The sequence below is a fragment of the Photinus pyralis genome, unplaced genomic scaffold, assembly GCF_008802855.1.
Source record: "Photinus pyralis isolate 1611_PpyrPB1 unplaced genomic scaffold, Ppyr1.3 Ppyr1.4_LG4, whole genome shotgun sequence".
Taxonomy (NCBI): Eukaryota; Metazoa; Arthropoda; class Insecta; order Coleoptera; family Lampyridae; genus Photinus; species Photinus pyralis.
The window spans coordinates 2,311,638-2,337,069 of NW_022170511.1; the positions used below are offsets into that span (position 1 = coordinate 2,311,638).

Below are 25,432 nucleotides of genomic sequence, written 5' to 3' on the forward strand. Positions count from 1 at the left end.
ACCTGCTCTAGTAAGGTGTGCAAAATAACTGGCGAAGCAATGATTGTAAATCGTAATTGCACCTAATTTCAAAAGTACCGCCTGTAGCAATTCAAGTTTAGCGCCATCTAGCGAGGAGAGTTGTAGTCTTTTGTACCCTGTAAACAGTTGTGATTGTAAGTATAATTCTTTACTACCATTTTCGTGGATCATCCTAAAATATGTAAGAGAATTTTGAATCGAAACAACAAAATTAGCTTAAATTATATCAGATGCAACATATTTTGCGATTATTTCGGTAGAATTATCATTTTTAGTTTTGTAAATAATTTGTGGTTATGACACGCTGATTGTGCCCAGTGCGAATTTCTAATATTTTCTGTCTTTCAGAGCACAATGGGTAAAATAATGAAAGCTGGCAAAGTCGTGCTGGTCCTCAGCGGACGGTACGCGGGCCGTAAGGCCGTAGTTATGAAGAACTATGACGACGGCACCTCGGACAAGCAGTACGGACACGCTTTAGTCGCGGGCATCGACCGGTATCCCAGGAAGGTTACGCGAAGAATGAGCAAAGCCAAAATTCACAAGAAGTCCAAAATTAAGCCCTTCATTAAGGTTCGTATTGTCTGTCGTAGTAAGTGCTATAGTCTAACCGTCGCTTTTGTAGATTGTCAACTACAATCATTTAATGCCGACACGTTACTCAGTGGATGTCGCCGCTGAACAGAAAGTGACACCTAAAGACCTTAAAGATCCAATGAAACGTAAGAAGGTACGTTTCCAAATACGTGTGCGATTCGAAGAACGATACAAGCAAGGTAAAAACAAATGGTTTTTCCAAAAGTTAAGGTTCTAAGTCTTGTTGTAACGTATTATAAATAAATACATAATTGACATCAGTCTTTGATTTTTTATTTATTGTTACAGTTGATTAATTTTCTGCCAATGCAGTAATACCCCTGTTTACCTTTTGTGGTGTTGCTTTTTAGAATGTTCAGGGACTAGTGCCTTTATTTTGAAATTGTGAATTAAACAATTTACAGCCTAAAAGGTCTGCAATGCCTTGTACACTTTTACAACTGGAATAATTGTACTTGATATATAGGAATGTAGGTAGGTATCCATGGCCTTAATATGTGTAGACATGACTACTTTCAATCAGTTTATATAATTAAGATGAACGGTAAAGTAATTCCAAGGTTTTCAGTGAATAGAGACCAATTCTTAAGCAATCTAACCATGCGAGGCATTATACAGACTTTCACAAAAAATGTGAAAGAACTTAGTGCCCAAGTCATACATCTTCGCTCTTACTGACTTGTCATTATAGCAACAATCTCCAAGTGTTATAAATAGGTTTGGTTTGTTAGTTGTCTTCCTTGCTACCCCCATAGTTTTATCACTCTTGTCTGAGCTGTACAAAGGTTCCAGTCCGCTAGCAGACTTTGAAAGTCCCAAGGTTTCAAGCTCTTTCTACACATAAGCACATTTCAATTATATTCAAGAGCTTGGAGCCTTTTTAGGAACTTTGGAATTGCAAGCCTAGGTGTGGTCTCTTGAGCACAATCACTGACAAAATACAAACACCAGGGCAGAGCTGTGCAAAGCCCTTTTGCAATGGGCTTCATTCCAAAGCCCGTGTAAGAGGAATGGTGAATGGAAAGCTCATATTCCTCTTAGCACGAAAAGGGCTTAAAATTCCAAAGCCCTTTAAAAAAGGCTTAAAGTTACGAAGCCTTAAGCTCAAAGCCCTTTGAAATTGAATTGAATTCCTTTTTAAAAATGAATTGAAATCCGTTAGGAAAAGGAATTGGAATTTGGAATTAAAAGAAATTGAAATCCTTGGCAAAGGAATGGAATTCCTTCGCAAAAGGAATTGAAATGCTTTATGAAAAGAAACCGAACTCCTTTAAAGAACGAACTAAAGTTCTTAAATCCTTCGCATTTCTAGATCTATCGTCCCACCAAACAAACAAACAAATAATTACTTAACATAAGTTACGTGCATTATAAAAAATAAAATTTTATTCTTACAAAAAATAACTAAAAGACGATTTTTTCCATCATAACAAAAAAAATAAATTCAGTATAGACACTGTAGACAGTAATTATGGCAAAAGGTAAAAATCATTACAGGTTACATTACGACAAATGGGCATCAAAGTTATGGCATTTGCCTTTAATAACACCAGATCCTCAAAGTTTTTGTCGCTCAACGCATGGCGCCGAGGTGAATTAATGTAGGACGCAAATGAAAATAACCTCTCAACTGCGGCACTTGATGGCAAACTTGCATTAAATTTTTTAAATAAATTAGTTATATAGTTTTATAGTCTTTTATGCTGGTAATGTCCGTTCTGGGATCTTTTAGATAATGGAGAACTTCTAATTCAATATTTGTTACACGTTGCGCACTTGCCAGCGTCGCAACTTCCTTATTATTATCAAAATTGAAAAATAGATCCTCAGGGTCGGGATCAGTAGCTACCGCTTGGTTAAGAATTTGTGTAGATTCTTCATCCGAATCTTGAAGATCTTGCGCAGCCTTTATAATCAATTGTGTAATGGCCTCCAAATACTTTCGTAGATGTTGCTTTTATAGCATTATACCAACGCAACTTAAATTTTGGTATGGTAAAAGTTGCAACAATAGCATCTTCAGATTTACTATCTAAGGTTATAATAGAATGGGTTCCTTTAATTTTAGATTTTGTGTTTTTAGTTGCAAAAGTTTGATGTGTAAAGAACAGACAGACGGCAATAAGTACCCATAAAAGGTATTTTTTTGACCTTGAAGAATATCCAACGTGACTGCTATTGGTTGCAAAATTTTACAATATTCTAACAGTTGTACGTACTGCAAAGTGCAAACTCACAAAAATTGGAAATAAAAAATTATCAAAGTCCTCGTGAAGGGACTTCAGCGCATTTTTGTGTGGCAGATCAGTATTCTATTAGCCACTTTCGACTCAACCCTCAATAAAAGATCTTGTCGCAAGCCACCACATTCGCTTTGTCGGTACCCGCTTCCCACTTTCCGCGTGCACCCGCAATTCGCGTTTAAAGTTTTGACTCCATCATCAGTAAAATCTTGTCAGGGGCTACCATATTTCCTTTGTCGGTATCCACTTCCGATGTCTCGTTCCCTTCCAATATGCGCGTTTGCAGATTTGACTTCACCATTAGGAAGATCGTGTCGGGGGCTACCACATTTCCTTTTTCGGTGCATACTTATTTTACACCCACATTTTGGTGGATTTCGCTAAAAACCTTCCACAAGGTAGTAATTAATTTTTGGGGCACTTCTCATTGCTCGAGCTTCTATTGGCGACACGAGAAAGGGAGACAGCGATTCGAGATTTACGAAACGTTAAACCGCGTGACAAAATTCGCAACGGAACGTAAAAGGCGCCCGAAGTAGACTACCTCTCGAAGACGCGCGCGCGCCTTGCAAAAGGTCTTATTTAATTTCGCCCCTAGGGCAAAAAATTAAATTCCGCCACGCAGGAGTTGTGCGCGTTTACAACATCTTTCCGACGACACCAATTTGAAAAGAATCATAGGACAAAACTGAAAAACCTTCACGTTAGTACACTACGCTCGAGAATGACGCCCAGAAGTCGCCAACCCCACATCATGTAGCCCTGTCCCTAAGGTTGACAAATTACACAGGCTTGTAGATACACGTACACCCGTTGCCTTTCTACAAGAGTTCTTCTACGCGCCCATATTTGCAGCCAGCCAAAGTGAGATTAAAAGCTACTTTTTACAAATAAATTTGCAAAAATGCGGTAAAAATGATGTGGGAGTGGGAGGCATATACGGAATTGAAGCCTTTTTAAAGAGGATTTCAAGCCTATTAAAAGGGAATTGACGCTCTTTAAAGGGAATTGCATCCTTAAAATGGAGTTTTCAATGAAAAAGTGATTTCAATTCTTTTAAAAGGAATTTAAGCTCTTTGGCTGAAATCCAAAGCCCCAAGCACACGCGAAAAGGCTTTAGACGTAAATTCCAAAGCCCTGTTTTTAGAAAAGGCTTGAAGCCTTGGAATTGCAAGCTCTAAGAGGGTTTTCCAAGCCTTTTGTACCAATTCCTTTGCACAGCTCTGCAACAGGGTAAACTGTATTTACCAGAATCAGTCCGTTTATTAGATATGTTTGTACATACATAAAGAAAGGTACATATTACAACAAATTGGTCACACTATCTTGACTGACCTAAAAAAATAAAAGATTACCTGCTAAAACTAAGATGGGCACATTTGTTACAAAGGTAAGAAATAATAAAAAATACTTCAAATGTGTATTATTCGACAAACAAAACCGGTTCTGTGTCACCCATACCCTTTTTTTTTTTAATAAGATCACAGTGTTCTAGCAGTTTGCATAGTGATGCAACTGTAGGCGTTAAACAAATTTTGTACATGGAATGTACAGTTTACAGAACCCCTTTTTTGCAAATTTAATTTCTCTTTTTATCCTTACGTTACTATAAATTTTGTATAAAACTACAAACAATTCTCATTGCATACTTTATGTCGATTTCTGCCAAGTACAGTCCATAAGAGCATGAATAAAAATTGATTTTCAAAATTTACAAATCCATGCCGCATTGAACCCATTTCTCCTATTCTACTTTCATGATAATTAACTCATCAATGCGGCACAGATAAATACATCTCGATTAGTCTTGTTGGGAGGGCACTAATGGTACATCAGAATCTGCAGACGTGTGTACATTTGGTTGTAGCAAATGGAACGCAGAACCTAGACTGGGTTTGAGCTGAAAAGTGGTGGGTCGCAAAATTTGGTCTACGTTCAACCCACGGTGATCCTCCAACGACTTTAGGTGGACCTTTTCGCAGCCGTCCGGCGGCTCACGTGCCAGAAACTTGTTGATGTGCGGCGAGGTGCCGAATTTGCTGCTTTCCTGATCTGGACTAGACGTTTGGCTGCCACCTGCAATTCACAAGTGTCAAATTACAAATGTCAAACTATCAAAAAGTAGCCCCATGCAAAAAAACAAGTGATAGAAAATTAACCTGCATCGCTAGAAGAATCCAAATGTCCCGGTATTAATGGAGAATTTGAATCTCTAGACGGAGGACCTAAACATATTTATCAATCAAGTTTTATTACCCATTGAAAAATAAAGCGTGAATTTTCGTGCGGTTATTACCTGATGATGGACAACTGCTGACGAAATCGCCTGCCGGTGTTTGGGTGTTTACAGAACGGGTCGCCTTAAGTAATTCGGCCAGTGGAGCTCGATGCCCTTCTGGTGTTACTTGGCAAAACTGGAAACAAATACGAATTTACTTTAATTAATGTCATAAAAAAAAACAGCTGAAACCTCTTTTGAGATTTTGCAAGATAAAAGACACTAGGAGAGCAATATAACAATTTTTTCGACATAATTTCAAACAGTTCCAAGATTGGACTACTAGTTCAAAAGTTACAGCCCTTTGAATTTTTTTTCGACATTGGTTTCTAGTCTATAACCTTTTATTGAGAAGTCTGATCGAAAAAGTACGAATTGTTTTGGATTCTACGCACCAAAATTAATAAGAAAAAGTGTTTTCCCGAGAAATTTTGGTGCAGTCGATTTTTTGTAAAAAAGGAAGGTATAACACTGCCTTTTTTTGAGGCTCGAAAAAAAAATTGTCTCAGATCGACCTGGAAAAAAATTTTCTTTTAGAATGTGGCCTGTAGAATCCATAATTTCAAACAGTTCCAAGATTGGGCTACTAGTTCAAAAGTTACAGCCCTTTGAATTTTTTTTCGACATTGGTTTCTAGTCTATAACTTTTGATTGAGAAGTCTAATCGAAAAAGTACGAATTGTTTTGGATTCTACGCACCAAAATTAATCAGAAAAAGTGTTTTCCCGAGAAATTTTGGTGTAGTCGATTTTTGGTAAAAAAGGAAGGTTATACACTGCCTTTTTTTTGGCCCAAGAAAAAAATTGTCTCAGATCGACCGGAAAAAAAAATTTTCTTATAGAATGTGGGCTGTAGAATCCATAATTTCAAACAGTTCCAAGATTGGGCTACTAGTTCAAAAGTTACAGCCCTTTGAATTTTCTTTCGAAATTTGTTTTTTGTCCATAACTTTTTATTGAGAGGTCTAATCGAAAACGTACGAATTGTTTTGGATTCTACGCACCAAAATTAATAAAAAAAAGTGTTTTCCCGAGAAATTTTGGTGTAGTCGATTTTTGGTAAAAAAGGAAGGTTATACACTGCCTTTTTTTGAGGCTCGAAGAAAAAATTGTCTCAGATCGACCCGGAAAAAAAATTTTCTTATAGAATGTGGCCTGTAGAATCCATAATTTCAAACAGTTCCAAGATTGGGCTACTAGTTCCAAAGTTACAGCCCTTTGAATTTTTTTTCGAAATTGGTTTCTAGTCTATAACTTTTGATTGAGAAGTCTGATCGAAAAAGTACGAATTGTTTGGGATTCTACGCACCAAAATTAATAAGAAAAAGTGTTTTCCCGAGAAATTTTGGTGTAGTCGATTTTTGGTAAAAAAAGGAAGGTTAAGTATTCAAATACCTTGCGAAGTATACGAATACTTTACGAAGTATCCAAATACTTTGCGAAGTATTCGAATACTAAATATTTGTGAAAGTATTTGAGTTACAAATACAAATACTGCTTCCATTAAACAAAAAATCCTATACATTTATACAGGGTGGTCCTTTGGAAAATATACTTACTGGTTTATTGCATAATTACTTCAAATTTTTTACTGTACAAATAATCCAAATAAGCTGGTACTACCTTGTCATACTCTTCGTTCCGGTCAGAATATTGGGACCCAGACAAGCCCGTACTCTTCAGCACCAACCTCTCGATTTCCTGATTCAACCCCTCGACAGAATTGCGAATTGTCGGTTTTGGTAGAGGTTTTATTGGTATATTTATGGGACTTGCCTTCGGTGTCGTCGGCGACATGTAGACTGAAAATTGACCAATTTAAATTAGCCCAGCACGACTTGGTCTTACATGTATTCGTCTGAGACCCGGCACTCGGAAGTGTGAGCATTGGTCCACCGCTACTGTTGTGTTTTCCATTCGATTCCTTATTGTTACGTTGCAACCTCTGCCTTATTATAACCTTCTCCAGTTTCTCGTCGTTACCTTCTATTATGCTATGAATTTTTCGGGAATCTGATAGATCAGTATCGTCCGTCTAAGAAAAATGTTGTGTGTATTTAGTACAGGTACAATGTATAAGGTGTCTCTCAATGTATACCAGTAATATGTATCTCGAAAAGGAAATGGAATGGAATCAACTTCCAGTACCATCACCTTAAAAATATTTTAGATAAATTCCTTTTATAGGCATGCATTATGGGGCACCCTGTATATCTGATATTTTTCATTCCTATACAGAATTTGTTACCTGGGTCGCTTTGTTAACTTGTAAAATGTTCCCATACAAATAAAAGGAATCCCTGGGCCACTGCCCTTTCAGGTAGATAGTATCAAGGGAGGCAGTACGTCGTATTTCGCTTCCCAACCCGCATTCGCCAAACGGTTTCGATTTCACTAGTAACCAAAAGATTAAAACAATGCAACTAAGGCATCCAGTTACCTTTGTAAACAGTCGATCCTGGGCTTCTCTGCCCCGAGGGATGATCCGGCGATATTCTCGTTTTCCAGCAGGACGTAGGCGATATCGCCGGACTAATACATTTTAAACTACTAGGGTTTTTCAGAACGGAGGCTATCGGTATCGTAGCTTTCATAGGTCCCTGCTTAATAGTGTTCGGAGAGGACTTTCGTACTCTCGGAGAGCTGCTTTGTCCAGACATTTTTCGAAATTCTTTTGTTACCCTATCTACTTTCACTTGTTCTCACAAGCGAAATTTAACATCACAGTTTGCTTAAGAAGTAATTTCCTTGTTTTTTGTACGAGAGCTTTCAATACTGAACGAGTTTATTCGACTTTTTTATCACAATTCATTGTTGAGATCACTACTCATACAACCAGTCTTTTCTTCTTTGATAATTTTCTATGCGCAACTCAAGTGTTGAGAGTTGTTCCTTTTGAATTTTTAAGCTTGTGGTACAAAATAATCATAAGATATGTTTTTCATAAGTTTTGTATTTAAATTGTAAGAAAAAAACCCGTCATTTCATTGTATTGGATACTTATTTTGGATTATTTCAGTTTATTCCGCACTAAACACCATTTTTGTGACGTTGGCAATCGTGCTAACTAACTATCCAAACAATTTATATACAATTGCAGTATTTATACAGTTCGCAATTTATACAAGTACTTATACAGGGTGCCCAACGAACAACTATGTCGATTATGTTGGTTGTGAACGTTGATTCCCCAAATATTTTCAGTTTTATACGTTTTCCAGTTGAGTTCACTCGTACTACGTTATTTTAAATGTAATGCCCTAACTTCTAATTATTTTCTATTAAACTTGATAAAAGCCAGAACTAAACCGAAAATTGTTTAGTTATTTGAATTCCTGAGATGATGAGGCCTCTTCACGAAAGTAGGCACTATTTTACCGATTTCAGAAAAATCATTATCTTTTTCAAATTGTACCTTTAAAAGATAACCTGTTAACCATAACTACTAATTAACAATTTCCTGTCAATCATTTGATCTTTTTATCACGCTGGTCATTATCTGTCCAACGTCTTAATCTATTTGGTAGTTTTTTGGAAGCACTAGTATATGAGGACAATCAATTGTATGTTATCAAAAACCATAATCTGTTTCCCAATTTGGTTGGGGAAACGATAAAATAGACTCATTGGACACAAAAATCTATATATTGTGACCTCACGTTATTCATTTTATGTGGCCCAGGCTCAGACTAAATAAATATGTTATGCTCTCAATTTATCGCATGTTTCCTGTTTATATTTTTGGTAAAACGTACCATACAATGTGCGGCCTACATCTTGTTTCCTCAGCTCTGTATGCATTATGCGTAGAGCTTACATGTCTTGAGTGAATTTGTACAATTTTCTGTTATCAGATACACAGTTTATGGTCATTTCTCTGTATGGATTTAAACTACTGTTAAAGTAAGTACAAATTATTATTCTTGAAACAATTAGCCCTTGTTTGATAAGCAACATGTTTGGATACATGCTGTGTAATTAAGCACTCATTTATTCCTTAGCCAAAATGTTGTATGGTAGGTATTAAAAACGTAATTTACAAAACAGTTTTTATTGCAAGGGATACAACAACGGCCTCTAAAACTAAAACAATTTATTGACAAGTTACCCAATTAAAAAAAATTATGTACAAATGAACAAAAATTAATTTAAGTAACTTATGTCATTAAAAATTGATTGGTTTTCCGAAGTACGCGGCCACTGCTGCTTCCCTTAAAGCTTCAGAGCACGTGGGATGAGCGTGGCATACTCGCGCGACATCCTCTGCAGAAGCACCGTATTCTTGCGCCAAAACCGCTTCGTTAATAAGTTCTCCAGCCGCAGAGCCGATGATGTGAGTTCCCAAAATTCGATCGGTATTTTTATCTGACAATACCTTCACAAAGCCGTCGGTGTCGTTGTTTGTTTTTGCCCTCGAATTCGCTAGGAATGGGAATTTGCCTATTTTGTATTGTACGCCTTCGCTCTTCAGATCTTCCTCGGTCTTTCCGACCCAACCGACTTCGGGATGAGTGTATATTACGGAAGGTACGCAATTGTAGTCTATGTGAACCGGCCCACCTTTGATACCTTCCACACAGACAATACCTGGAAGAAGTATTTTAAGCGAGGATGGAAAGTTGAAAGGGGGGGTGGTTACCTTCATCTTCAGCCTTATGTGCTAGCATTGGCCCGTGAATGCAATCACCAATTGCGTAAATGCTTGGGACTACTGTTTGGAACTTTCCATTCACTGGTATACGCCCTCGCTGATCCTTCTCGATCCCCACACCTTCCAATCCCAAATTTTCTGTGTATGGACGACGACCGACGCAGACTAGCAGCACGTCGCATTCCAGCTAAAAACTATAAGTAGGGATTTTGCACGGTTGCAGCTACCAAGACGTACATTCTCTTTTTTGTCTGGATTTTTAACATCCTCCACGGAAACTTTAATGGTGGAACCCGATTTTGTGGCCCCAGTAACTTTCGTGCCTAATTTAAACTTCAACCCTTGTTTTTCGAGAATCTTTTGGAATGACTGCGATACCTCTCCATCAATTCCGACACCGCCGATACTGCCGAGAAATTCGACAGCCGTCACCTCCGAACCTAAGCGTTTCCACACCGAACCCTTAAAACTATAATTGAACTCGGGCAATTAACAAATTCCTCGTACCAATTCTAATCCGATTACACCGGCACCAATTACGATTAACCTTTTCGGAATAGCCTTAAGTGCCAATGCGCCTGTGGACGATACGATGGTTTGCTCATCAACCTACAACACTAAATCTTAGAATTACCATATTCAAGGGGATTTTTACCGTTATTCCGGGAAAGGGTGTGACTTCCGAGCCGGTGGCGATCAATATATTTTTAGCGTTAACTACTTCAGTTGAACCATCACTCTTTTTCGCGGTCACTTGGTTTTTGCCAGTGATTGTGCCGTGACCGCTGATATGTGTCACTTTGTTTTTTTTGAAGAGCATAGCAATACCACCGGTTAAGCTCTTTACGGCCGCTTCCTTAGTCGCCATTAATTTCCCCAAATCGATTTTTACATTGTCCACTAAAAGTGGTCTAAATATAGGCAGTCACTAAAATAAATTAAATAACATACTTAACACGCCTCGTTTTGCAAACTCTCCAGAGTGGGCCATGTGATAATAATGTGAATTGTGAAGAAGTGCTTTAGACGGAATGCACCCTACATTTAAACAAGTTCCTCCTAACGTCGCATTCTTTTCTACACACACTGTCTAAAAGAAACCGTCTGCTTCACTTCAGTAATCTCGACATTCACTCACTTTCAATCCCAACTGGCTCGCTTTGATAGCAGCTACATATCCACCAGGTCCTGACCCGATCACGACAATGTCGGCTTCGTGTGTCGTCGCATATCTTCTATGTTGTAGGAGAGCAGCAGGTAGCCTTTGCTGGTATAGGCAGGTTGTCTAAGATGAAATGATAAGGGGGGTTCGAATTACGTAAAAATTGAGCATTAAATTTAGATTAGCAAGATGTTAGGTAACTACTTACACGTGCAGATGATGAAATAACACTCCATAAATTAGACTGCATGGTTCCTTAATTCCTGAAAAAGTGCTAAAGTAAACCCCGGCTAAAAACAGGAAGAAGGAATTTACAATAAAATTAACGAAAGAAGAGCTCGCAGTAGTTTTGAAGATGACAACTGCCAAAATGACAGCTAGCCCATGAATGCCATTTCTTATAATGATCAATTTTCCTACAAGGGGCAGGTGATAAAAACAACCCTCAGGGACTTATAAATGAACTTCATCCTTTAATAATAGACCAACTTATAAGGTAATGCACTCCCCTTGCCATTACTTCAACTTGTCACGAAAATGAACTAAAACAAGACCTCGAGGCATAAATCATGTTTTAATTACAATGTAGTTAAAACTAAAACATTTCGTAAACACTATTTATCAGCCGATATTAAACTTATCCTACCCTATCTAAAGCTTCCAACATTATAATGCTGTTCCCACGAATAACCTGAAAAATAGAGGTGTGAGTGACTTGTAAAAAAAACCAAGCAAACCTTTCAACTTACGACCATTCCAATATTGTTGCGTGACCCGTCTTTGCACTCCTCAATCGTTTCATCTACCACTAAGTTCATAAATGGATCAAATCCTCTCAAAATACCGGTGACTTGGCGTCCAGCATTGAGTTTTAAGGACAACTTCTTGTCCATAAATCTTAAAAGTAACAAAGTGAGATATGGTTAATTATTAGTGAAAGAACTTACTTTTTTAACTCTGGAGGATGCGCTTTTGACATTATAAGGGATTTTTATTTGAAATTTAACAAAGTTTCGTGCAAATAATTGCGCTTTTTTGTGGTTATGCTTTGTTACTAAAGAATACGAACACAGAAGGAGAAAATAAATAATAATTCCCTAACAGTAACTTACCTAAGACAGTGGCGTATCAACTGTTCCTGGCTTTACAGTACATAAACAACGGAGTATGTAAAGTTGCCTATTGTCAGTTGCTAAATTTGGCCCTTTATAATATTAATTTGTCCTCCATGGCAGAAACATAAACTTAAACCAATTATAATGCACATTTTCTATCTATATAAAACAAGCGGCGAGGAGGAAGCCCTCTTTTCGCGTTAACGAGGTAAACCTTTAAGTCGTTTTTCCAAGATAACTTATCTCTAAATGAAGCTGGAACAATTTCCAAAATTGGTATAAGATCGTAATGTTAATATCTAGGCAATAACGCCAGGAAAATTTGTTTTCTTTTTGAAAATATGGCCCCCTAACGGCCCTCGATGTTACCCCTAAAAAAAGATTATTTCAAAACATTTTAATAAACCCCGGCGTTATTGTCTAGCTAAAGCGTTCACTTTTCACAGGAATATTCGACTCCTTCTTCATCTTCATTCAGAATTCAGATATAGATGCAATAGTTATTGGTTCTGACTTACTTGCTCTCTCTTCCCTTTTTAAACTAATTAACTCATGTTTCATGTTCTCTAGTTTTACTACTAATTCTAATTTCGTTTAAATTTAAATTAGAAAATATACTTATTCACTGGAACGTTCGGTTGCAAATTTTTATACACATAGTAAAACAAAAATTATTGAAGTAGCATCTCATTACACATTGTTCTGATAATGATACTAAAAATTAACTAAATTAACTTGAACTGTGACAAAAATTTTGCGTTGTGTGTGGAAAATCCAATGTGTTTAACTGACTTTTCTAAATAACCATCTATTTGTAGAATCCATAATTTCAAACAGCTCCAAGATTGGACTACTGGTTCAAAAGTTACAACCTTTTGAATTTTCTTTCGAAATTGGTTTCTAGTCTATAACTTTTGATTGAGAAGTCTGATCGAAAAAGTACGAATTGTTTTGGATTCTACGCACCAAAATTAATACGAAAAAGTGTTTTCCCGAGAAATTTTGGTGTAGTCGATTTTTGGTAAAAAAGGAAGGTTATACACTGCCTTTTTTTGAGCCCCGAAAAAAAAATTCTCAGATCGACCCGGAAAAAAAAAATTTTCTTATAGAATGTGGCCTGTAGAATCCATAATTTCAAACAGTTCCAAGATTGGGCTACTAGTTCAAAAGTTACAGCCTTTTGAATTTTCTTTCGAAATTGGTTTCTAGTCTATAACTTTTGATTGAGAAGTCTAATCGAAAAAGTACGAATTGTTTTGGATTCTACGCACCAAAATTAATACGAAAATGTGTTAACCGAGAAATTTTGGAGTAGTCGATTTTTGGTAGCTTTGTTGTTAATCACAATATTTGAACAATTCCAACCGAAACATCCCTAAAATCGTCTCGGCCGTCCCCATTAAGTTCTCTGGCAATGGTCACTCAGTATAAAAATTATTTCTGGTGGAATTGAACATAAATCATAGAACTTTATTACAATTTATTAAGGGATGATACGTGTAGCTTTGTTGTTAATCACAATATTTAAACAATTCCAACCGAAACATCCCTAAAATCGTCTCAGTCGTCCCTATTACGTTCTCTGGCAATGGTCACTCAGTTTAAAAATTATTTCTGGTGGAATTGAACATAAATCATAGAACTTTATTACAATTCATTCAGGGATGATACGTGTAGCTTTGTTGTTAATCACAATATTTGAACAATTCCAACCGAAACATCCCTAAAATCGTCTCGGCCGTCCCCATTAAGTTCTCTGGCAATGGTCACTCAGTATAAAAATTATTTCTGGTGGAATTGAACATAAATCATAGAACTTTATTACAATTTATTAAGGGATGATACGTGTAGCTTTGTTGTTAATCACAATATTTAAACAATTCCAACCGAAACATCCCTAAAATCGTCTCGGTCGTCCCTATTACGTTCTCTGGCAATGGTCACTCAGTTTAAAAATTATTTCTGGTGGAATTGAACATAAATCATAGAACTTTATTACAATTTATTAAGGGATGATACGTGTAGCTTTGTTGTTAATCACAATATTTGAACAATTCCAACCGAAACATCCCTAAAATCGTCTCGGCCGTCCCCATTACGTTCTCTGGCAATGGTCACTAAGCTTAAAAATTATTTCTGGTGGAATTGAACATAAATCATAGAACTTTATTACAATTTATTAAGGGATGATACGTGTAGCTTTGTTGTTAATCACAATATTTGAACAATTCCAACCGAAACATCCCTAAAATCGTCTCGGCCGTCCCCATTAAGTTCTCTGGCAATGGTCACTCAGTATAAAAATTATTTCTGGTGGAATTGAACATAAATCATAGAACTTTATTACAATTTATTAAGGGATGATACGTGTAGCTTTGTTGTTAATCACAATATTTAAACAATTCCAACCGAAACATCCCTAAAATCGTCTCGGTCGTCCCTATTACGTTCTCTGGCAATGGTCACTCAGTTTAAAAATTATTTCTGGTGGAATTGAACATAAATCATAGAACTTTATTACAATTTATTAAGGGATCATACGTGTAGCTTTGTTGTTAATCACAATATTTGAACAATTGCAACCGAAACATCCCTAAAATCGTCTCGGTCGTCCCCATTACGTTCTCTGGCAATGGTCACTAAGCTTAGACATTATTTCTGGTGGAATTGAACATAAATCATAGAACTTTATTACAATTTATTAAGGGAGGATACGTATAGCTTTGTTGTTAATCACAATATTTGAACAATTCCAACCGAAACATCCCTAAAATCGTCTCGGTCGTCCCCATTACGTTCTCTGGCAATGGTCACTAAGCTTAGACATTATTTCTGGTGGAATTGAACATAAATCATAGAACTCTATTACAATTTATTAAGGGATGATACCTATAGCTTTGTTGTTAATCACAATATTTGAACAATTCCAACCGAAACATTCCTAAAATCGTCTCGGCCGTCCCCATTACGTTCTCTGGCAAAGGCCATACAGTTTAAATGTATTTTTGGTGGAATTGAACATAAATCATAGAACTTTATTACAATTTATTAAGGGATGATACGTGTAGCTTTGTTGTTAATCACAATATTTAAACAATTCCAACCGAAACATCCCTAAAATCGTCTCGGTCGTCCCTATTACGTTCTCTGGCAATGGCCACTCAGTTTAAAAATTATTTCTGGTGGAATTGAACATAAATCATAGAACTTTATTACAATTTATTAAGGGATGATACGTGTAGCTTTGTTGTTAATCACAATATTTGAACAATTCCAACCGAAACATCCCTAAAATCGTCTCGGTCGTCCCCATTACGTTCTCTGGCAATGACCACTCAGTTTAAAAATTATTTCTGGTGGAATTGAACATAAATCATAGAACTTTATTACAATTTATTAAGGGATGATACGTGTAGCTTTGTTGTTAATCACAATATTTGAACAATTCCAACCGAGACATCCCTAAAATCGGTTCGGCCATCCCCATTACATTCTCTGGCAAAGGCCATACAGTTTAAATGTATTTTTGGTGGAATTGAACATAAATCATAGAACTTATTACAATTTATTAAGGGATGATACGTGTAGCTTTGTTGTTAATCACAATATTTAAACAATTCCAACCAAAACATCCCTAAAATCGTCTCGGTCCTCCCCATTACGTTCTCTGGCAAAGGCCATACAGTTTAAATGTATTTTTGGTGGAATTGAACATAAATCATAGAACTTATTACAATTTGTTAAGGGATGATACGTGTAGCTTTGTTGTTAATCACAATATTTAAACAATTCCAACCGGAACATCCCTAAATTCGTCTCGGTCGTCCCCATTACGTTCTCTGGCAATGGTCACTCAGTTTAAAAATTATTTCTGGTGGAATTGAACATAAATCATAGAACTTTATTACAATTTATTAAGGGATGATATGTGTAGCTTTGTTGTTAATCACAATATTTGAACAATTCCAACCGAAACATCCCTAAAATCGTCTCGGTCGTCCGTATTACGTTCTCTGGCAAGGATCATTCAGTTTGAAAATTAGTTCTTGTGGAATTGAGCATAAATGATAAGCAGTTTTTATATAGTAGGTACGAACATGCGCTCTTTTGGTGTATTTCGAAGACGCAATGTAGTTTTTCAATGTGCTAGGGGTTGATTTCACTCCTGAGAGCGTCTTTACCGCTCACAAGTTGCATAGGATTCCATCGTACCTAGGTATATTATATTGTACTGTAATCATCCAGAGCAATTGACACTGGTGCGGTTGATCACAGTTGCAAGGTTCTACACATAGTCAGTAGCCACCAATTTTGGCAAAATAATGGCCACTTGTGGTTCTGAAAGGAGTTTATAACGTCATTAAAATTTTATAAGGGCGTTAAGTTTATTACTTCCCTCCTTGCCTATATGCACCATTCAATACGAATTGTGTTGGGCGGCAGGTGAAAAATAATTAATGAGGCGCACTTTTCTTCCAGGTTATATGACATTGTGCGAATAAGGGTTGCAAATTTTTATTCATTATTCATTACCGAAAGGACCCTCCACATTATGGCGAGCGAAAACTATTCAAACATACATTTTGTTTACATTTTATCATTTTCGCACAAAACAACGAGACCTGCGTGTTTCGACTCCTTTAGGGGGTAAACTTTCTGGTTGCGCGTCTCTCTTTTCCCACCGCCGGGAAAATCGACGAAAGCATCGCGCAGTTAATTCATATGTGCGCGATTTTCACTGTTTCTCTTTTCACACTTATACAGTAACTGTCGTATAACAAGGACGAAAAGCAGAAAATAGGTCCGATTTTGTACGTTTTCATTCGATAAAAGTCAATTCCAGTTATTATTCGGGCGGTTACTGTGCTGTAGTGGTGTGCCAGTGCGTTTCACCCTGCTGCAAAATTCAGGTAATGCGATTTTTTTCCGATACATAATTTTCGCAACGGAGATTGCCAATTTGCCTTTGTAGGCGATTCTGTTGCCTGTCCTCTCTCTACAAAAATCAATGTCGCTGATCTTCGTAGACGAAATTCATTTAATAAATTGCTCTAAGGTAAATTTTCCCTGTAGGAAATAATATTACCGAAATGAATATTTTAGGGAAACGCGACCAATGACATCTTTCAGACGCTAAAATTATTCTCTTTCAAAAAGAAATCGTTTGATGTTTGTTTCATTTCGAATGTACGCATCCAGCGAAAATACATTTGTTTGCGAAAGATGCCACACACGCATCAATATCCTAACATCTCAAATTGCAAGGTTATTAAATATTTCATTACAATGATTCATTGAGAAACTGAGATTCAATATCTAATCGTAAACCTAAAACAGCGAAAACTATTCAAATAGGTTTTTTTGGGAATACGATTCAAATGAAAAAGTATACTGTTTCTTGCGATTCCATTTTCTCGCATTTATTTAAGAGTTAAGATTCTACGATCGTATATCTGGCAAGTAGCATTTTGATCAATACTGTGTTACGTTTTTCAATTAAGTTACAAGCTCCAATCTATCTTCTCACAAACGTTATCAAATATTAACCCTTCCAATCAATTCAAAATTCAAATTTCCTCTTGTGAGTGGCTGTCACGTGTATTTTGAATATTGCCTGTAAACAGTGACTTTAATTAGACAGATTTAATATGGCAATCTCCAATAGACAAATTGAAACCACATTTTCCTCTACACCATCACCACATAAAATTTACTTTAGGAAGCCGCATCTCTCGCTTCAGGAAGAATCTTGGTCGTTAAGACCTTATTGGGATATAGTTTCGAGAGCTTACAGCTGGAAGAAAGTTACTCTAATCTTAATTATAAATTTTTTCCAAGATTTTGGGTAAGATTCTGTTGGGTTGTTTCCTCGCTTAAATAGCATTCCTCGTTACATACCGTCAAAAAAGTTCAAAAACCACGAAGGCGCACACAACTCAGACGATTCGCCCTGAAAGCTTGGCCAAAAATTTCGTGTTGTGCGATCTATATATTTCCCCGCTTACGTTACGTAGGTTTGCCTCGAAGGTTTGACTAAGAATGCCTTTCTCCTACCCGATTTTTACTTATTTATTTATGTACTTTCATCCACGTCACGATGGTTTTTTGAACGGGCAACATTGTAGTGTTTCGACTTTTATCTGCTTAAACACTCGTTACTTATCTTAACGCGCTTTATTTTCTGGCATATTAGTTCCGTTCCCTTTCCATATGAAATGGTACACGTATAAATTTTCTATACCGGCAAATTTGTAAATTTAACAAAAAATCTCTAAAGCCTAAGGCGACTAATTTTCCGGAGGTATCTGTAACCATTCTATAGCTTTTATAGCATCTTCAATTTTTTTTGAATTGGTTCATTTTCTTGCTTCTTTCCGACTTTTTCATAATTCTTAACAAGGCTCTTCAGTGCCACCATTTCGGGTCATTTGAAATCTTGCGGTTTTTGTTCAGTTAATGCTTACTTCTCTTGGAGATATGCAATGTTTTCTTCTACCAACTTAAGTTGAGCTTGAATTCTTCTTTTAATTTTTTATTCTTCTCTTGTAGTGACTCCTCTTGCATCTATCTAAAGTGTCTGTGACTGTTGTGCTTTGAGAAGATCTTCTTGTGCTTTAGCTAGGTTTTCTTCTAATTTCAGCTTGCTTTTCCACCCCCTTCACACTTCTTTTAGGGATCGATTGACTTTCCATAGCCTCTTCTTCATATTCTTCAATTTCCTTCTTTGTTGTAGGTCTTGAATTAACCTGCTTAAATTTTCTTCTTATGCATTCTCCATAGTTTCGTCAACTTCTTATTTTTCAATTGTGGTTATCATTTTTTCTTCTCCTGGTCTTATATAACTTACTGATCCTCCAGGTACATCTTCATTTGACTGCCGGTATTCTCCAAAGAATATCGTTTGACCCTCTTCAGCACTCCAGCGACGATGGCTTCGTTTTTTTCTTCTTGGTGGTTCTTTGATATCTCACAACCCCTGTGCAGATAAATCGCATTTTTTTAAACCGAAATAGCTTAGTATAGGTTGGGTTATAAGGCAGTATTATCGATGTTACTTTCTTGGTAAATAATTAATGGGGAGGGGGCACTTTACAAATAAACATAGTCAAATGACCACTGAAATCGATGGCAATTGAATTCAAAAATATAAAATATGCCAAATTGTTTCTAAACTTACAAATACAAGTTGAAATATATGAGCCTTACTCAAAATCAAAATTTAAATTCAAAAGTATTTTCAAAAAAGTAGTCGTAGTACAATCGTAATATATTTCCGTAGAAATAATGGAGTTAAAACCTTTAAATGAGTATCACAAAAATTATATTAATAATTGCATTTCGAAAGCCTTCATGTACAACGTTTTAACGAAATAAAATATTACCTTTGAATCTTGGTCACGGCCGTCTGAATTCAGAAGGGCGCTCTCTGCCAGTAATCTGCAATCAGATAAAAAATACAACACAAAAGAAAGGGAGAGATAAATGCGAGAAAAATCTAACGCTTGTCACGTCGGGTAACTTGAATCCTTAATAATCGTAACTAACATTCGATGGAACTGTCGGTAGACAAACGGGTAATACACAAAACTGATCGTTAACGTTAATTCAAGAAAAATTCTTTACAAAGCGGAAATGACTCAATTTTTATATAACAAAACTCCTCTGAACTAACATGAATGTATTTTCCGGAACCACAAAAATAACGTAGATAAAATCGAAGTGTCGAAAGGTGTATTCTTTGTAACGACAAAGGGTAATATATGTAAAATCACAAGTCTGACAGGTAAAAAATTTCTATGTCACTTCAAAAGTCCTTAATTTAACAGATATAGTCAAGCAGATTATCTTATAGAGACACTCTGGCCGTAGAATTATTCTTTAGGTAGACAATAAGAACTATCATGATTGAGATCTAGTTGGATTTCGATAATCCACTTAAGTGGAAAATCAGCGTGAAAATCCCAAATCGGATGAACAACTTTTAATGCGGGACACATCGGCGCTCCTATAAATCGAGCAATAAATTGGGCACGTGAACGTTTCCATTTTGTTTTTGTTTTCGCAGTATACATTATTCAAAGCACAATTTCTTTAGTTCGAGCTGCAAATCACGAATTAAGTAAGTAGTTATATCGTCACTCATGAATAATTTACACACACAGAGTACCTGCACTTTAAAAGGGTAGGTAAGTAATCTGAACGTTTCTCTTTTTCAGTACGCGAAACGTTTTCAGTTTTCACATTAAAAATTAATACCCTATTGTACGAGACCGCATTGCCGCTGTGGGATTTTTTAGCAAATCACTTACGAAGAAGTACCTATAAGCGTTTGAGTACCTACTCGGGAACACTAATTTAGCTAATGGCCTTTTAAATTACTAATTGAACACGAAAGCCCGAATTTCCATTTTTGTTTGAGATTATTTCGTGTATACAAAGAAAATTGACGGTCTCGTCAGACAATGCGAGAAAATCGAGAGATCTTGAACTTGAGTGTGTTTGTTGAAAGTCATCTTCTACTAGGGGGTGAAACCCTCTCAAGTCATTGCTTAGAACCTTTCACATAACGCAAAATCTATATTTTTATTTTGACCGCTCGTGGCATAGGATTAGAGAATGTAAATGAGGAAGGACCGGGAGATTTTGAGCAAGTGAGAGGTATTATGTGTGGGATTAAGTGTAATTAGATTTGCTGAATTGTTTACCTTCTCATGCTAACAAATGCTTCCGTAACGGCTTAAATAGAAACCCATTAAAGTATTAGTGTACAAGTGAAGCTTCTTATGGTAGATTAAATAAATATCGTATATCTACAAGAGTTGATAAAGTTATTGATCTGTGACATCTGCTTTAAGCTCAGACAAACCTAACAACGTTACCAACTCAACTTGACATACCTATACCTACCTCTAATTTACATTATCTTGCCTCGGGGAAGGTAATAATACCTACTGAATCCGAAATGTGCTACCAAGTATTGAATTTATTTTTATTTCGTCCCCGAAAAGTCCACAAATGTTTGTAATTAAGCCTCTTAGGCATGGATACACAATGATATTTCGTTTTGACGCAGCTTTTCTTAATTAAATGAGTTTTCTTTGAGAGATATTAGCTTAATGAAGTCTTTCCGGCGATTGTCTTCAAGGCACAAAATATTATTTGATTTCCATCCGTAAAAATTTTTGGATATAACAATTTGGTTGGTCTTTAGAGTTGCCATCCAATGCATACATGCAAAATCAAAGAATTGGCACCACTAAATGAAGAAGGCGAAATTGCACTAGGTTGGATTTAATTATCAGAAATAAGTAAATTAGAATTTTTAAAGCTGTAACAAATGTCAATGTTCTAAAGTGCCTCCCCAAACAAATTTTGAATTTGAAGAATTTCTTTGGATGATTGGAGTCAATGAAATATGTCACTTTTACGCACGGGTTTTCAATGAGCTTTGTTCTTTAATTGGTTTTGGCGTCTAGATAGGGGGCGTAGAGCGTGGAATTTGCTGAGCATGCAGGTTCTGAAAAATGATGGGATTGATTAACAGCCGTTCGGGATTGGTGGCAAAGAACACTAACCAATAGAAAATTAGGTATCGCCACTTCTCCATATTGAGTGTGAAAAAATTTCTCAGTAATAAAAAGAGGTAAACATTCAAAGTTGAATTTAGCCATAGTGAAGAGATCGCAAGTAAAAGGGAATTTAAAATATGGGCGTAAAAATTGGAATTAGTTAGTTTGTTTCTCGAACGATCTTTTCGCATCATAAAAGAGGTTCAGGAAAAGTGAAAGTTACGTTTTTAATATACACAAAAGGGTTAATATTATGTGATAAACGGGGAGGAAATTAAAAATTCCTTTAGTGTCAAGTTGCAGACCTAAATTAATGAAGACTTCATTTGACTACGGAAAAAATGTGTGGAGCGAGCCAATTCCTCATTACGTTTTGTAAAAAAAACTACGTTGGATTCGTGGCATATTAATAAACTCTCGTGAGGCATTTAATAAATCGTACATAAAAACGGTGAAATTCTAACTAAAATTGTTGGTCTCATTGCTAGAGGCGTAAAACAGATGTGAAGAAAGGATCTTTTAAGGAAAGAAATGTAAAAGAAGTAAAAAAGAAAGTGCGAAGGGTGCGTGAACCCCATGAAGCAAAAGTGAAGAAGAAAAAGAAATGACAATGAAAGTCTGCACAACGTGAAAAAGGCGAAGAGATAAAGTAAAAGAAGTGCGAAGGAGGAGAAAAGGGTGTGAAGAATTTCAGTTGTCCAGAACATTATTTGTGCAAACGTGAAAGAAATCGGCGAGGGCAAAAATGGCCTCCGGCTAGTCCTGTATGAAATGATTTTTTTTGTGTCTGGTAACACTTTGTATAAAAAATTTCTCCTTTCCCTTTTTACTTAAAACTTAAAATTGAATTCTAAAAATCTCCTCCTAAGGATCCTCTACTATCTGCCACCCTCAAATGAATCAATGAAACACGACTATCTTTGTTGATTTGTTTTCTTCATCTCTGTACTACCAATTAAATAAAGGCTAGGATAATATAAATCAAATTCCACGGTATGACTAACATATACCCGTATTTTTCCATGATACTGAAAAATGATCGCATGCTTATTCATTGGTTTAGAGCAGAAAAGACCAATTAAGATACCCACTTTAGTTCGTCTGCAGACTTCCGGAACTCATTACGAAAACAATACCCTACAGAAACTTAAAGACGCTTAGTAAATTTCAAAAGATAAAAGAGAATACTTACCGAAAGAGGGAAGAAGGCAAACTAAGAGACCCTTGTTCTGGTCTTGATAAGCTAAAGAAATAAAATAATGGACAGGGTAGAATATAAGAATTGTTGCCATAATCTTATAGGCGATTTAATAAAAGATCTCAAAATATTACAAATCGGACACTAATATAATTTAAATTTAACCCAATTTTTAGCAAAAAGGTGATTAACTCGTAGTCAGGAAAATAATTATGAAAATCAAAACAGGCTTCCGCAAAAACATCGGAGCTATAGAGGTAAAATGACTACCAAACAGATGTAGTATGTAATTACATTTCGGTTGTAATCAAACTTTATATAAAGCAGTCGCCGAAAAATTAAAGAGACTTCCTTTCGAACCATAGGTTGCAACCTTTTTGAGTTCAGAAAAGGCGCTTTTCTGCCTTATCTGTAAAAACACAAATAAACAAATAAGAATGATAGTGAATCGCGCGGCACATAAATATCGCGGTAGCAATGTCTAACGTATGACACTAGGGGAAATTGTACTAAAATACGTAATTAATAAATATCAATAATTCGAATGACTTGACACTAGCAAAAGCAAAATTTTTAGTGACAATAAATCTTATAAATCGATGTAATAAAAGCATAAACGTGACGTTAACTTAAATAAACTACTTTAGGATGCACAAATAACTAAATTCTATACAACAGCAATGTAATCAAATTAATTGAAAATGTAAATAAACTACTGAGAGAGAAGACAAAGCCCTAAAGAAATACGGTATAAGAATAATGCTGAGTCATACTCGTACATACCTCATACTAATTACTTGCAAATATAAATCCGCTAAGCGTATTCAATGGAGCAGGCACAACACATCAAAAATGGAGAGAAACATTCCAAAGAAATATGGTGATATTCACTACAAAGAGCCCTTTGGAGGTAGACATAAGACAAGTAAGAGTAATGACATCGAAAAAATTTGCACGCAAAACCAAATTAAAGAAAGGGATACAACTGTACACTAAGATACAAAACGTGTGATCTCTAGCGACAAGAGGATGAAGTAAGCAGGAATGAAACCTATAACACTCGGATGACCTCAAGCGGCGAAACAAAGAACTATTGTAATAACAAATCTACCATCTACGGGATAGATTGCATAAGAATACATATTTAAACACTGGTATAAATCGAAGGGTTGCTTGAATGGAATTTGATACCGTGCAAATTTTCTATGATGTGCTCTAACCGTTTGAAATCCAAAAAAAATCAGCTTTACGTATCTTTATAATATTCGAAAACATATAATCTAATTTTGAGCTACCGTTACAAAAACCCGAGTTAGGGGAGAAGGAAATCGGGCGAAAACAAAGATGCGACGTGAAGGATTCGCGAAAGAGATAGGCATTAGTTACGAATGATTCGCAAATGAAAGAGGCGTGGGAGACAGGAGTGAAAAGGTTGCGAAGAAAGGACGAAGGTGGTGCGATTGAAGACGCGTGAAGGAGAAGTAAAGATAATTTGTAAAACACGTGTTGAAGGTTTGAGAAAGGGGAAAGATGTGAAAATAATGTGTGAGAGAAACAGGTGTGAAGCAAAAGGAAGGAAAAAGACTGGATTGGATAGAGGCCAAACAAAAGAAGGATAATGGAAGGACAAGCAAAGGTACTTAAGAAAGGGGGAGGGAAGGGATGTAAATAACGTGTGAAGGAAGTCTATACATGAGGAGAGAGACGATGTGGTAAAAGGCTTCAAATTAAGCGACGCTGGAATATCTCGATAGTACGAACCTAATGCTGAAAACCCCAAGAACCTGCGTTGTTAAGATCTTGATCGATTTATAAACGGACAAACGGCGGTTTTGTGTGACTTAACAAATCTGTAGCTTTCAGGCTAAGCGATGCAGGAATAGCCCCATACTACGAATATAATGCTGAAAACATGAAAGTTCTACGATATTCCGTAGCCAAGATCTTGACCGATTTGTCATAATCAATAACGCAAAATGTTTGGGGTCCGATCATACTTATTTGTAAATGTTGCTTTCAAATCGCACAATGTAAACGGAAAACCACGAAAACAACTCCTAACAAATCTCGAAATCCACGAAAAATCATACGGGAAATCGTAAGCAAAATCACTTTAGAATATGAAAAATAACAGTGAGATATATCAGAAATGTGGACAAAAGATCTAAAATTCTCGGCTTATGCCTTATCCAATTACGGTTGAGAACCATTTAAGTGACGACATAGTGGGATGGCGTGCATTAAGTTTATCTGGTACAAAAACAATTGAATTTGGGGAAGCTTAGTGAAATAGTACCTACGTTGGTGGTGAGGGTTATTTCCCCCCAGTAAACACATTTGATGAATTCTCGATCTGAAAATGGTGAGTTTAAAGTCAGTTTATAGTAATTAGGTACCCTTTCTAACAAACGTCTTGTCATCGTTTTACAATTACGTCAAATTCTGGCGAGTTGCTATGCTATGTTATTATTTAGTTCATTTTAATCATATTGGACCTCCAAAAAATAAGGGTAAGCTGTAACATTTTCTGATTTGAACCAAATAGTTGATTTTAGTGCAGACTAATATTTTATGTATGTCAACTCCCCGAAGGATGTTT

The 25,432-nt window shown here is 36.3% G+C and overlaps 5 protein-coding genes across 8 annotated transcripts in view; 2 read left to right on the forward strand and 3 right to left on the reverse strand.

Annotated features, from left to right (window-relative positions):
- The first annotated feature begins 12 nt into the window (after nucleotides 1-12).
- Nucleotides 13-879, forward strand: LOC116168460 (60S ribosomal protein L27). 2 transcript variants are annotated; one of them, XM_031484312.1, is made up of 3 exons: nucleotides 13-155; nucleotides 370-594; nucleotides 647-879. In XM_031484312.1, exons 2-3 carry the CDS (start codon nucleotides 376-378, stop codon nucleotides 833-835), a joined length of 408 nt encoding a protein of 135 aa, XP_031340172.1. In that variant the 5' UTR covers nucleotides 13-155; nucleotides 370-375; the 3' UTR covers nucleotides 836-879. The 2 variants fall into 2 exon arrangements, with proteins under 2 accessions (XP_031340172.1, XP_031340173.1); XM_031484313.1 differs by having other exon boundaries at nucleotides 125-202.
- A 3,225-nt stretch (nucleotides 880-4,104) lies between these two features.
- LOC116168952 (protein FAM117B-like) lies at nucleotides 4,105-8,188 on the reverse strand. Of its 2 annotated transcripts, XM_031484970.1 has the most exons (7): nucleotides 7,579-8,188; nucleotides 7,387-7,532; nucleotides 6,987-7,173; nucleotides 6,762-6,940; nucleotides 5,158-5,275; nucleotides 5,021-5,086; nucleotides 4,105-4,937 (listed from the first exon to the last, which is right to left on the reverse strand). In XM_031484970.1, the coding sequence occupies exons 1-7, from the start codon at nucleotides 7,796-7,798 to the stop codon at nucleotides 4,663-4,665; spliced, it is 1,191 nt and encodes a 396-aa protein (XP_031340830.1). In that variant the 5' UTR covers nucleotides 7,799-8,188; the 3' UTR covers nucleotides 4,105-4,662. The 2 variants fall into 2 exon arrangements, with proteins under 2 accessions (XP_031340830.1, XP_031340831.1); XM_031484971.1 differs by lacking the exon at nucleotides 5,021-5,086 and having other exon boundaries at nucleotides 7,579-8,187.
- Nucleotides 8,189-9,216: 1,028 nt separating this feature from the next.
- On the reverse strand, nucleotides 9,217-11,392 carry LOC116168556 (dihydrolipoyl dehydrogenase, mitochondrial). Its single transcript, XM_031484460.1, has 9 exons — nucleotides 11,267-11,392; nucleotides 11,160-11,214; nucleotides 10,928-11,074; nucleotides 10,741-10,879; nucleotides 10,445-10,689; nucleotides 10,297-10,398; nucleotides 10,027-10,251; nucleotides 9,778-9,976; nucleotides 9,217-9,725 (listed from the first exon to the last, which is right to left on the reverse strand). Exons 2-9 carry the CDS (start codon nucleotides 11,199-11,201, stop codon nucleotides 9,304-9,306), a joined length of 1,521 nt encoding a protein of 506 aa, XP_031340320.1. The 5' UTR covers nucleotides 11,202-11,214; nucleotides 11,267-11,392; the 3' UTR covers nucleotides 9,217-9,303.
- A 114-nt stretch (nucleotides 11,393-11,506) lies between these two features.
- LOC116168557 (probable small nuclear ribonucleoprotein G) lies at nucleotides 11,507-12,021 on the reverse strand. Its single transcript, XM_031484461.1, has 3 exons — nucleotides 11,899-12,021; nucleotides 11,701-11,848; nucleotides 11,507-11,642 (listed from the first exon to the last, which is right to left on the reverse strand). The coding sequence occupies exons 1-3, from the start codon at nucleotides 11,928-11,930 to the stop codon at nucleotides 11,589-11,591; spliced, it is 234 nt and encodes a 77-aa protein (XP_031340321.1). The 5' UTR covers nucleotides 11,931-12,021; the 3' UTR covers nucleotides 11,507-11,588.
- Nucleotides 12,022-16,817: 4,796 nt separating this feature from the next.
- The window catches only part of LOC116168941 (probable sodium/potassium/calcium exchanger CG1090), a 28,834-nt gene continuing 20,219 nt past the window's right edge, over nucleotides 16,818-25,432 (forward strand). The window contains exon 1 of one of the 2 annotated variants that reach the window (XM_031484953.1): nucleotides 16,818-16,976. Coding sequence is in view for 1 of the 2 variants with exons in the window: in XM_031484952.1 (XP_031340812.1) it covers nucleotides 25,193-25,195 (3 nt within the window). In the remaining variant the exon portion in view is untranslated. Of the gene's footprint in view, nucleotides 16,977-25,173; nucleotides 25,196-25,432 lie in introns of those variants that run through there. The other variant, XM_031484952.1, reaches the window with a different exon arrangement.